At 49.0% G+C, this 13,102-nt stretch overlaps 1 protein-coding gene across 1 annotated transcript in view; it reads left to right on the top strand.

Moving 5' to 3' along the window:
* Window positions 1-13,102, top strand: part of tenm3 (teneurin transmembrane protein 3) — a 212,090-nt gene that overhangs the window by 116,436 nt on the left and 82,552 nt on the right. Inside the window, exons 6-8 of the mRNA XM_030092889.1 lie at window positions 8,710-8,841; window positions 11,958-12,041; window positions 12,164-12,288. Coding sequence (XP_029948749.1) covers window positions 8,710-8,841; window positions 11,958-12,041; window positions 12,164-12,288 — 341 coding nt within the window. The remainder of the gene's footprint in view (window positions 1-8,709; window positions 8,842-11,957; window positions 12,042-12,163; window positions 12,289-13,102) is intronic.

Raw genomic sequence — 13,102 nt, forward strand, 5'->3', positions numbered from 1 at the left:
CTCTCTGACCACATCAAATTAAATACATAGAGTATTTGCAGCTGACGTCACACACCCGGCCTCGCAATGCATGCTGGGATGTCGCCGCCATGTTGGAGTGAAAACAAACCCGGAGCCCACAGTGTTTCTGGTGTGTTCAGCAGAGAAATCTGCATCAAAGTAGTGAAAAAGTGTTTCTTAGCCGTGTAGCAGCTGGTGCAGCGACTACAGAGAGAAAAAGGAAGGAGCGTCGTTTCACAGGCTTCCGGCCGATGTAGAACGGAGAGAGAAGTGGATCGCTGCACTTCGGCGTGCTGCTGAGGAACGCACAACAGAGCAGTGGTGACCAGCAAGAACCAGTGGAACGTTCCGTTGGAGGTGTGTGTGCTTTTATATATTTGTTCTCTGTTTAACTGATGATTGATACGATCAGGCGTCTCTTCCTCCTGTACTGTTCTGTAAACCTCGCACCGGTGGCAGAACCAGCCACGGCCGCACTCTGAGACCAAAAATAGATCCGCTAACAGTATGCAGGCCTGAAAACTACTTGGTCTTTTCAAAAAATCAGTTTAACGCCTTCCGAATTGTCCGTCCTGTGTGAGTCCGTGCTGATCGGAGCCTTCACCTGTCATTTCCCTCTCTTCATCGATGCTCTTGCTGGCTTCTCTCCCCCTCCCCCCGGGTCTCCTCTGCACCCAGACTAAATGTGGACCGCATGTTTAATGTCCTCATGTTAGTTGCAAAGCTGCAAGCCGCTCAGCTTTTACTTGATCCAAATTAATCACAAACTAATCGTGATCCATATTAATTAATTCAGTAATCTGGACTCGGTACATCAGCCTTAGCAGTGATCATAATGTTGTCTGAGTGGCATATGCACTGTTTAATGTTGATTTTCTTTTTTCCCCGTTTCTAAATTATTTCAAGAACTGTCAGAAACGATCCTGTCTCTCCTGCGTACACACCATCGATCTTCCAACACCTGCCATCCCCCAAAAAACCAGGAAGACAGCGAGCTCTGCAAAGCTACATGCACAGAGAGGACGCAAAAAAAGAAGGGCGATTCAAAGACACACTGAAGCTGCAGAGTGTTGTTAACCCTGCATGAAGCTTTTCAAGACGTCCCCAGCCAGAAGACACAGCAGAGACAGTGGTGGACCCGGAAATGGAAGCTGATGGGAACAACTGAGCTTTTCTAGTCACTGTTTTTATGGCTAAATGCTTACTGGTGGAATCCAGACATAAGGAACATTTTTTTAGAACAGGTGAGAAATGATGGGGAGACTTGGAAGTACAGATGTGTTTGTATTGTTTGACATTTAACCCTGAACAATGTAAAGAATGACAAACACTGCAATAAATGTTAATAAGCCACACAAGATCTGTCTTTCTCTCTCGTCACATGCTTCTTTTAGTTCTAAACAATACAGAACATTTATTAATCTGCTTATGAAAGATGTGGATACTTGAGAATATGGTTTGTCAGCAGAATGGCCTCTCAGTTGCTAATTGTTTAATTCCGTTATCTTCTCTGTAGTAGGGACACGTGATTCAGAACGGAATCTGTGCGATTCTGGGTAGCAGGTTCTCTTCAGTATAGGTGAGGAGGGATTCTGGGAGGTCCTGCTCTCACTCTGCGGCTGTGTTCAGACCAGAATGTGTTGCTCTGTTCTTCACTCAGCTTCACTCTGCAGAGTTAAAAAAAACAAAAAACAAAAACGATCAGCTGAATTATAAAATACCAGGAGTTCCTGCGGCTGCTGTCTTCAGTCACCAATTTGTTAAATAAATTGTCTTTTAAGACAACAATGTGTGAAATGTGGGAAGAGCATTCTAAAAAACAGCTACAGTTCTGTATTGCCAACAGCTTAGGACCATTTCAGTGTTGTTGATGATCGCTTTTCCTTAGAAATGAACATATTTAAGCGCCGATTGTGAGTATTTACATAATGAACAAGTCCATTTTGGCCTGGAGTTTAACACTGACCTGTAAGTTAGCAGATACGCACCTTAGACTTTACAGGAACTTTGTCTGTTTTGCCGATTCGATACCGTCCCAGCGCTCCCACAAAGCCAGAAAAAAAAATACTTGTGTGAATCCAGGCTCTTGTATGCAGAAGAACTGTCGGTTAGAAAACAGTAAATATCCGCGTCCTGCAGACGGGAGTCCTGGAGTCTCGGCCCTGCATACGGGTCCTGCTGCAGACTGAAATCCGTAGTTTCTCCCGGTACCGGTCTTTGGTGTGTTACGTCCAGATTGTCCACTTGATCTGACAACACAACAACATCCCTGCTCTCCTTATCAGTCCACATTTTCAACATTAAAGAACACTGAACGTGCACTACTCTCTACGGATGACAGCGCGTAAAACCGTTTGTTTTCACTCCAACATGGCGGCGGTCCTCCGGTTGCCAACATCCAGGTCACGTGACTGCAAATACTCTATGGTGTCTCCACTCCAGACCACCAGGGGGCAGTCATTTACAGTCACTTGCTGTGTAAAGGTAGTGAAGGTGTGTGGGACGTGGTGCCTTTTTTGTGTTTTGAATATTTTAAAATGTAATTTGAGTCTGAGAAGTCTGGACAGGAACAAGTAGAATACCGTAAATCCTCTAATAATGACCTGTATTCCATCAAAAGCCCGTCTCCTTTCATCACCAGGTGCGTCACTGAAGAAAGCTCATAAAAACCGCCTCCCTGTACAAGCCGGTTTTTTTTTTCTTCTTCGTCTTTTCTTTTTTTCTGTGAAGCACTACGGCGCTGTACTGACGGTAGTCTGTGCTACAGCGCCAGTCCTCCGGTATGGCGACTGTGTGTATTACACGCATCCAGTAAAAACGGCGGGGGGACAGAAAACAAACTCGATTTTGAGATTTAATTATTTTCACATTGATTGAAAAAATAAAATCAAATTATTGAATTAATTGGATATATGCCCCAGCTCTAAACTGCACTACTTTTTGAAAATTTTAAAATATAAGCCTCTCTCTTATACAGGCCTCCTTCCGTTTAAAGCCTGGTGCAGCTCCAGCCCCGGCTACTATAGGAGGATTTACGGTAGAAACGTTTTAAAATGTTTTGTGACAGTCGACTGTTTGTTTCTGCAGCAGGTCTCCTGAAATGTGTGACCTGACTCTCCAGTGCGGAAACCTGACATGATGAGCATCTCATTAAAGCAGAGCTTTGTGTGTGATCTGCTCCTGGAATGAATACCCCCGTAGTTGTGGTTGATTGTCAGAGGAAGTGGATTTGTCTTCAATTTACACCCACACGAGTGCGCTGGGCAGCGTGAGCACTAACAGCCGTGTGGGTGGAGGACGGACGGACAGATGGACGGACGGACGGCGCTTCACGTTGCTCCGTGGCAGCAGTTTTTACGTGCGGAGCTTTTCCCCACCAGTCGTCCGGCTGTCGGCCGTGGGCTCTCGGCACTGGGGGAGCTGACGCTCGGCCTCAGGTGGTTCAGTCCAGACCTGCTTTCAGCTCCGCCGGGTCGGCGCTCAGACATCGATCCCTCAGAGCTGCAGTCTCATCACAGACGCAGAACACTCCCAGACAAAGTCTCATGTAATGCTGGAGACGGAGGGACAGGAGCTGAGAGCAGCGAGTCCAGCTGGAAGCAGCAGGTTGTCCCTCCTGAATCTTCCTGCAGCTGGATCCCTCTGAATGTTTGGAGGAGAGCGATTTCTGCAGATGGAGATGTGAGCCTGTTTTACCTGCCGGTCAGGTTTTCCCTCTTTACTCGGTGTTTCAAGGTAACCATCATTTCCACTTGTGAAAGCGTGCCTGGCTCGGAGGCTGGAGGCTCGGACTGCGCTCAGACCTGCCTGTCGGCTGGGTTTTGGCCGAACGTTTCAAAGCGGAGGCGATTTGCCCCTGTGTGAAGCAGAGGCCTGCAGGCGTGACGGCGCTGGGGTTGGACTTCACTCCGCCGCCCGCAGCCCCGGCCGTCTCCAGCCTTTCTTCTCCCGCTTTACCAAGCCTCAGAAATTTACACAAACTTGAAGAGCGGCCTTGTGGCCGAAGCCTCTCCAGACGTGCTCCGTCGGAGTTTCAAGGCTGCAGAGGGACGTTGGTGCAGTGGTTAGCCTTGTTGCCTCACAGGAAGGTTGTTCCAGGTGGACTCCACTGTTGTGGAGTTGGCATGTTTCATGCAGCCTTTTCGTCTCTCTGAGCTTTCGGAGGATCTTGTAAGGTCTTCATATCTGCGGGGTTGGTGTGAGCTGAGAGGCGTCCTGCTGGGGTTTGAACATGCCCTCCTCCTCCGCCGTGTCGCCGCTGGTCGTTTCCAGCGCCGGGGCAGCTCGGATGCCGCCGTCTTCCTGTCTTCATGGATTGAGACGACCACGTCTCGTCCCTCCTCCCTCAGCTCCGACTGTAAACTGACATGATGTGATTATCCAGCGGCGTGCGGAGGAGCGAGCTGCCGGGTGTTTGGACGGGAGCACCTGACTGACGCTTTAATTAAGTCTTTGGACGAACGGACGTCGCTTGGTTCAGCAATGAGCCTCCAGCCATTAAACGCTCCTTCAGGAAATCTCGTCAGAAAACGCTCCATTTACAGAGTTTACAGGGAAAACGTGCATCTTGGTGGTCATTTCAGTGCACCTCCTCGGCATTATGGGATTCTTTTACTGTAATCTCAAAGATTCTCAGTCATACCAGTTCATCCTTTCCAAGGAAAACGGACTCATTAAGGCTCTTACATGACACGATTCCTAATGTGATTACAAAGTAAAGTTCTGCTGGGTCGTTACCGGCAGCCAGGTGTTCGAGGTGGAATTAAACTGATGCATTTGATTCAACCTCCACCCTGAACAAACATCAAGTTTTCCACCTGACTCCAGACTTCTGTACATTTAAATTAAACCAAGCTAGGGTTTTTTTTTTCCCCTGAAATGTTCTCTTATTTCCTAAATTTCCTAAAAAGGTTGTGTTGGAGGAAGTCAGTCTTGTGTGACTGTTACCATGGTCATTAATCCTCTTACTTTATCACAGAGAAACAGACATGCGGCTCCTGTCGATTAGCCAGCACTCTCCCATGACCCTTTGCTCCCGTCCTCACCGCCGAGGCTTGTGGGTAACGGGCGAGCACAGCAGGACTCTAATTTAATGAGGCAGGGAGTTGCGGATGTGTGTGTAGGATAATTGTGTGTGTTGGCCGTGGCGGGGGTTTCTCTCTCTAAATGTTCCCAAGTTGAATCGGTAATTGGTCCTTGACACGACCGGCTCGCTCTCGGCTGTAGCGCCGGCCGAGCGAGGACCCGAGCGGACCGCTCTCTCCGCCCGGAGCTGCAGCAACACAAACAGGTTGCAGCGCGGCGCCGTCACGCAGCGTCACGGGACGCCGGCTCCCTCTCATATTTAACATGTGAGGTGTCGAAAGGAAATTAATTGGGTTTTGTATGTTCTGTTTGACTGTCCCTCTGTGGACTGGCCACATCCCGGCCGCCAAACCGCCGCGCCGTGTGGCTCGATGGAAATTACAACATGAAATATTGTTTTTATCAATGTGCTGTTCAGATCTTCAGGATTCAGGCTGCCATCATCCACATGGCATACAGGTATCTGTATACCCCGATACAGACGGAGCGCCTCGCTCAGCTCAGTCTGGAGCCCCGCCCCCCCGCCCCCCCGCTCTGGTATTTAACAGCACACATTATCAGCAGATATCAACATTTCAGCATTCGTTTATTGACTGAAGAGCCTGGGGCTAGACTTTGTGTCTGACCCGTAAAGGTTGAGGTGTCTTCATTCAATCATCCGACATGCACTTTCCAAAGTGCATAAAACTTGGATTTTAGCCGAAGCCCCCCAGCAGAAGGGAAAATGACCCCTGTTATCACCACGAGCTGTGTCGTAAAGCCGCGGCCCACAGAACTTTGTACAAGTTCGAAGGTCGAAGCTTGTATTTAAATTCCGCCTAATAAAAGCCTCGTCTGGAGCAGGGTGAGATTCACGCCACTTGATTGAATACTGAGGATCCGTGCACACTGGAGGTTGCACGACCTTCTCTTCTTTACAGCTTCCCTCTTTGTGCAGAGCTCTTCTGAGCTGAAGTTGTGCAAACAGACGGTGGGGTATAAATCCTGAATGCTACAGACTCTAAGAATAGTGCGCTGCATTATGAATATATGCAAAACGGCGTCGTAAAGTGGTGATCGTATCAAACTTTAATAGGCAGATTGTCGTAAAATTTACAGACCACATTATGGGCTCCTTCACACTCCCATTCCATTTCCAAAGGTGCTACATATCTTTGTGTTGGGCTGTTTGTGAAGACTGCAGCTTGTTGTTGTGGTTTCTTCAGAGGCTTTGAAGGTCAAACCCAGAGAATCTGATGGTTCCTCGACTTAACAGCTGCTTCAGGCTCTCACTCCTCCGTGGCCACCTTTCAGTTTGAGCCTGATGATTCCAGATGTTGCACACGTCCGGTGCGGTGAAGCTCTTTCTGACGCTGACTGACCGACAGCAGAGAGTCTGAAGTTTGGTTTGAAGGCCTCAGATTGCTCTCATTGGTCGGTGTAATCCAGTATGACTGTACAGGGTCATGCTCAGCCGAGTGGGGGTAGATTTTATTCACAGATGGCGCCTCCACCTTCCACCTTCCCCTTCACTTTACCCCCGTTAGAGAGGCAGAGCTTCAGTCCAAGCAGAAGGCAGGTTCCTCATTTCGAACAGATTCCCAGCTGATTATAAAACATCGTTAAACCTTCCTCTAATACCTTCAGGTAGCCCCGCCCACCTCATCCTGTAATACCGAGGTTGTGCCAGATGGTGGTGCAGTGGATCACTGTAGATCACACAGCTAACTGAGACTGGGAGGAAACAGACGAGTCACAATGCTTCAGCAGCCAGAGCTTTGGTTGAGTTGCTTCAGTCTCAGTGGTTCAGTATGAAGCCTGTCTGGAGTGTATCTAATGAATTGAGCTGGTCACTGAACAGCTGTGACCTTTCAACCCTGCGGCCTCACACTGCTCCGCCATGGTGAAATGAATCCCTCTAGTGACGAGACTCCTGTTTACACAGGAACCATGGCTCTCCTTTGTTCTGCTTGTGACAGCAGTGTGTCGATAACGAGTGCTGCACTGAAATCATCCCAGTTATTATTATCATTATCCTGTCAGGGGAGTAGGTGGTGGGATAGTTTGTGATACAGTGTTCTGCACCACCGTACGCAGATGACGCTGCATTAAAAGGCAGTAAAGGCACACGTTGAATCAACAGTGCACGTGTTGCAGAAGTTGTGTTTTCCCTGTTCCGATGGAGATGGAGTTGGCAGTATTTGTCGTGGAGACAAAGAGCCACAAAGTTGACTGCTTTCCTGGAACATCAGCAGAGACGGTGAGGGAACAATACAGTGACTCATCTGAGAAGCCGCCTCAGGGCCAGGTGCCTCAGCGCAGTGTGTAAATATCAGGGTCAGACGCGTTCTCCTGGAATCTGTGACTCCCATTGACTCCGTCACCTGCCTAATGCGCTGAGCTGAGACTCGCTCACTGCCGCGGTGAAAGGCGCCCGCGCTCCGCTTTGTGCCGCCGGCCATTGTTCATCCAGAACAATGAGCCTGGAAACAGCACATCTCCTCACATGAAACACCGATGCATGAGTGGACGCCCACACAAAGAGTGTGTAATTCAATCAGATTGACCGGGCAGACACACACACGCACACACTCCACCGTGCACCTCTGCTGGTTCATTTTCTAAAACGCCACATCAGCTCTGCACTTCCTCATCAGACAGTCAGCATAATTCAGCAGACACCATGCAGAATCTACCACAGGAGGGGCGGCGCGTCTGAGCGCTGTCTGACAGTGTGTGTGTGTGTGTGTGTGTGTGTGTGTGTGTGTGTGTGTGTGTGTGTGTGAGGCTGAATGGGAATGAGCTTCTCTCTCCCTGCTGGACAACAGTTTCAAACTAACATCTCAATTCAGAGGGAAGGAGGAAGAGGAGGGAGATACAGGCAGCGAGCCATGACACACACACACACACACACACACACACACACACACACACACACACACACACACCAGCAGAGGAGCAGAGAGAACATGTAGGTGGCAGAGGTGAATGTTGTATTGCATTATGTCAGATAAGCTGCCCGAGGCTTCCTGATGCAAACACTCTCAACTCTATCTGTGTGTGTGTGTGTGTGTGTGTGTGTGTGTGTGTGTGTGTGTGTGTGTGTGTGGTCTAAAAGAGGATATTTTTTTCTCAGAGTCCATAAATAAATAAATAAATAAATAAATAAATAAATAAATAACTGCGTCAGAAAAATGCCTCAAAAAAGGTTTAAAGTCCAATAATAAAATGTATAAATATTCACACAAATAAAGAGGTGAAAGGAAAAAGTCATTTCACAGACCACAGGATAAAAATGTCTGCTCTAAACTAAATGTTAGAATAGATGTAAAGACTGAAGCTCTGCCTTCATTTAAACACCTTAATAAACATAAAGCAAGTCAGACTGATGTGAAAACAACACAGTTTAGAAGGAGAATTCACTGAAACCTCAGCAGGACAACACAGCCACAAACACACACACACACTGAAAAACTCAGTTTGTTGGACCACTGAATGTAAAATACATGGAAAGTTTGAGCTCCATCACGAGGCCCGTTACGTGGTCTCTGTCTTGTCTTCCATCGCTCCTTCCTCGGCGCTCCGGCCGTCTGTGACCCGGCTGCACGATGAGGTCGTGACCTGCTCTCCTCTCTCTCCCTGCAGCCATGCACCTCTTTGGCCTGAACTGGCAGCTGCAGGAGAGCGAGGGATACGGCGCCTTTGAGAACGGAGGAGGAGGAGGAGGAGGAGGAAGGGACACCACTCCCAACACCTTCATGGTGTCTACAGACAACGGTGAGTCCCCTCCGTCCCTCCTGCTCGGAGGAGCAGAGTGTCTCTGCTCTCAGAAAGACAGAACATCACCTTGCTGCTGCGCTGAGACGAGACTCTGGAACAATGAGGCTCAGCAGACGACCCCGGCTCCTCTGCTACTAAAACGCAATTATTAGTGATTTGTGCCGGCTGCTAATGTGAGGAGTAATTACTCCTGCGTGCGGATGGAGTGGGAGTCCAGAGGTGGTGGAGGTAGATGGATGTTCCCAGTGTTTAATTGTGACGGAGGAGGCGGGGTTCCGAGACGGAGCGAGCAGCGAGACGTGACTTCAGCTCTGGATGAACAAGCTGAAGTCTTGTTTAGATGATCTGCATGTGACAAACGTTTGAAAGGGTCCGGCTGAGTTCTAATGCTGCTTTACGTAAAATCCAGGTTTGGTGTTTTGGAACAAAACCACATGAAGATGAAACCGTCGTGTTCAGAATCAGTTCCTCTGACAGCCTGGGGAGACAGAAGGAGAAGACATGAACACGAACCCGTGGTCTGGGTTATGAAAGCATGAAATCTGTGAGGGGAAGACGCGGAACGCGGTGAAATCCAGAATTCACCGGATTTCACTGCTTTCCTCATCTTCTCTAACCCTGCGCCCGGTGGATCGGGGACGCTGTGTGACGGTGAGAGGACGGACTGGACGTCCCGGTCCCGGTCCCGGGCGGCGGCTGACCCCGTCCTGCCAGTCACGCCGTTCAGCGGCGCCTCGGCCTCCGCCGCTCCGCCTCTGTCGGCCTGTCATCCTCCCTCAGCGTAACGTCTCCATCGCTCCCTCGTCTCTCGCTCTTTCTCCCTTTTCTTCCGCTCTCCGTTCTTCTCTGCTCCCGGAACACAAAGCGAGCGGGGACGATGAAAGGAGGCTGGCGGAGCGTTAACGCACGAGGAGCGAGGCGGAACAATGAGCGGCTGAACCTTTCCTCTCGTTTCACTGAGATCCTGAAGCTTTTCCTCGGTTTGAAACGCTCTCAGCCTCTGAGGCCTGGACACAGCCGGAGCTGGTGGAGAACATGCAAACTCCCATGTGGCGGCGGGTTTACAGACACACACTCATTTCTCTGTCCAGAACAGCGTTCTGCATGCTTCGTGACCAAACAGCCGTTCTCTGTGACTTTTCACCAAATCGAGTTGATCCTGAGCCGTAGAGAACATTCACCTTTAAGATGAGGCAGAAACACAAATTAAATCTTCTGATGCATTCATGAAGTTTAAACTAGCATTCAGAACAGTGAACATTTTATTGTATTTAACTTATTTTTTACCAGATTTTTTTTCTTGACAATTTCAAAATGTTAGCCGTTCGAGCTGTTTTACCTCTTTTTAACCAGTTCTTCATGTTTTTTCAACCATATTTAATTTTCTTTTAGAAATTCTAAACATTTCAGGCTTTTTAAGCCATTTGATCATTTTTGCCCCCATTTCTTTTGGCTTTAGCTATTTTTCCAAATTTAACTTGCAGCTTTATTTGAATCCTTTTTGAACCAAGAGTGATGAATCATTTTGAAGAATACTGCAGTGTGTCACTGCTAAAAGCAAAAGTTAAATCTTTATTCATGTAGTGAAGGCGTCATGGAGCCGCTACAGAGGGACTGTAGAGCCACATGTGGCTCCAGAGCCGCAGGTTGAACACCCCTGGTCGATAACAAGCAGAGGTGTAAACCAGCATGGCTGACGGCAAAACAGGCTCCTCTTCCTCCTGAAGTCATCAGACTGAACTCACCTCGTTGATTAGCGGAGGTGAGCTCCACCGGCTGACGTTAAACACCTCTTCCACGTTCTACTCTCTCATTTTTCACCTCAGACTCAGACCTTCATGATCCGTCCGACAGAGTCCTGCTGTGCAGAGGACTTCAGCATGAAAACCAGTTTACTGACATCTGAGTGAGAGAAAGCAGCAGGTTACAGACGGCCTCGTGTTTAAAGCTGCAATTCAGAACTCTGAGCAGGTTACAGATGGAGTGTGTGGATTTGTGAGACGAGGGGAGTTACAGCCCGGCGCGCCTCAAACAACCCGGTGGAACGCTTCTGCAGAGGCTGGTGGCAAAACACTGAGACCCACTGATGGTCCCGAATGCAGGCCTGTTATTACAGTCCCATCAAGAGCAGGAGTGTGTGTGTGTGTGTGTGTGTGTGTGTGTGGGTGTGTGAGCGCTGCAGCTCATATTAACATAAACAATGTGCCTAATGTCTTCACTGCCATAAATATATTTTACACACACACACACACACACACACACACACACACACACAGTTTTACTGCCCAGATGTCCTGACTTAAGCTGTTAAAGTGTAACGTTATGAACAGGAAGGGACGATGAAATTACAGACTTTGAAGAGTTTCAGCGTTCACACACCACATACACACACACACACACCGGTATGCACACATGAAAGTTGAGTGTTGAGCTGAGGTTTCATGGAGCGGAGCGTTAGCCTAGCGTGGCTGCGGGCGGTCGGGAGCAGGATTAAAAGCTGTTTCTGTGGATCTGAGAAGCGAGCAGCACTACTCTGCCTCACCCAGGATTGATCTAGACATTTAAAACCTCACAAAGTAACGCTCGTCCAGCAGAAGAATGTCCAGGAGAAGCGCCGTTCTCCGTCTTTGGCAGCGATGTGATGATGATCCAGGCTGTTTCCCATAAGCCACCGCTGAGCCCACGTCAGAGCCGCCTGCTGAGTGGAGCTGCTCACATGGGCTCAATTAGGCCTGGAAAGATGGTCCGGCTGCAGGAAGATGATCAATAAATGTCAGTTTCGCCACCGGCTTTCTTCCTGATCCGGCTGTAAAGCAGCCGGAGCAGAACTCGCTGTGTTAACAGACCGCAGGGTGAAGCCGGACAGAAGGGTCCGGCTGACCTCCGGTGGAACACGGCGGAGGAATCATCATGGCGCCGGGCTGCTGGAAAGATGACTGATGTGAAGATGTGTGGTTTTTGGAGAGAAAGCATCCATCAGCGCTGGATGTGGAGTCTTCAGACCTCGGCACTGTGCAGCAGGAGAAACTCCTCCAGCAGGACGTTTTCACGGTGAGGGAGAGGAGAGGCGCTGAGCGCTGACTGCACGAGTGTGTGTGTCTGTTCTGCTGCAGGTAAAATGTTCCTGTTAGAGAACAACACCATCGACACCGGGGAGGTGGACGTAGGGAGGAGAGCCGTCCAGGACGTCCCACCAGGTCAGCTCACACACAGACACCTGAAATCATACTCGTGTGTGAGAATTTTGATGTGCGTGTGTGTGTGTGTGTGTGTGTGTGTGTGTATTGCGGAGCTTCATCCTCCCGGTTGTGTGTTCCAGGTGTGTTCTGGAGGTCCCAGCTCTACATCGACCAGCCACAGTTCCTCAAGTTCAACATCTCGGTGCAGAAAGACGCTCTCGTAGGAGTGTATGGACGCAAAGGCCTCCCACCCTCACACACACAGGTGGGCCGGACACTCGCACACACACACACACACACACACACACACACACACACACACACACACACACACACACACACACACACACACACACACACACTACAAACAAGCTCACTGAGCTCAACATTTTTTTGTGGACCTGATTACACCAGAACTTTTCAGTTTTTAAGTTTAAAATATTTGATAACCAGAGCTAACCAGAACCAATCAGGGTTAACCAGGAATAACTAGAGCTAACCAGAACCAATCAGGGTTAACCAGGAATAACTAGAGCTAACCAGAACCAGTCAGGGTTAACCAGGAATAACTAGAGCTAACCAGAACCAGTCAGGGTTAACCAGGAATAACTAGAGCTAACCAGAACCAATCAGGGTTAACCAGGAATAACTAGAGCTAACCAGAACCAGTCAGGGTTAACCAGGAATAACTAGAGCTAACCAGAACCAGTCAGGGTTAACCAGGAATAACTAGAGCTAACCAGAACCAATCAGGGTTAACCAGGAATAACTAGGGCTAACCAGGACCAACAAGGATTAACCAGGGATAAACAGGACTAGCCAGAGCTAATCAGAGTTATCCAGGGTTAAACAGAGCTAACCAGTACCAATCAGAGCTAACCGGTGTTGACCAGGTGTAACCGGTGTTGACCAGGTAAACTCTCCCGTCAGCAGCAGGACGTCCTGAGGAGACAATATGAATGTAGAGTCTAAAACAGGACGACCCTCCAGTGGTCAGAATCTCTAAAGTGATCTGAAAGGTCCTGCCGGTCCTGCCGGTCCTGCCGGTCCTGCCGGTCCTGCCGGTCCTGCCGGTCCTG

Source organism: Salarias fasciatus, chromosome 6, assembly GCF_902148845.1.
Source record: "Salarias fasciatus chromosome 6, fSalaFa1.1, whole genome shotgun sequence".
Taxonomy (NCBI): Eukaryota; Metazoa; Chordata; class Actinopteri; order Blenniiformes; family Blenniidae; genus Salarias; species Salarias fasciatus.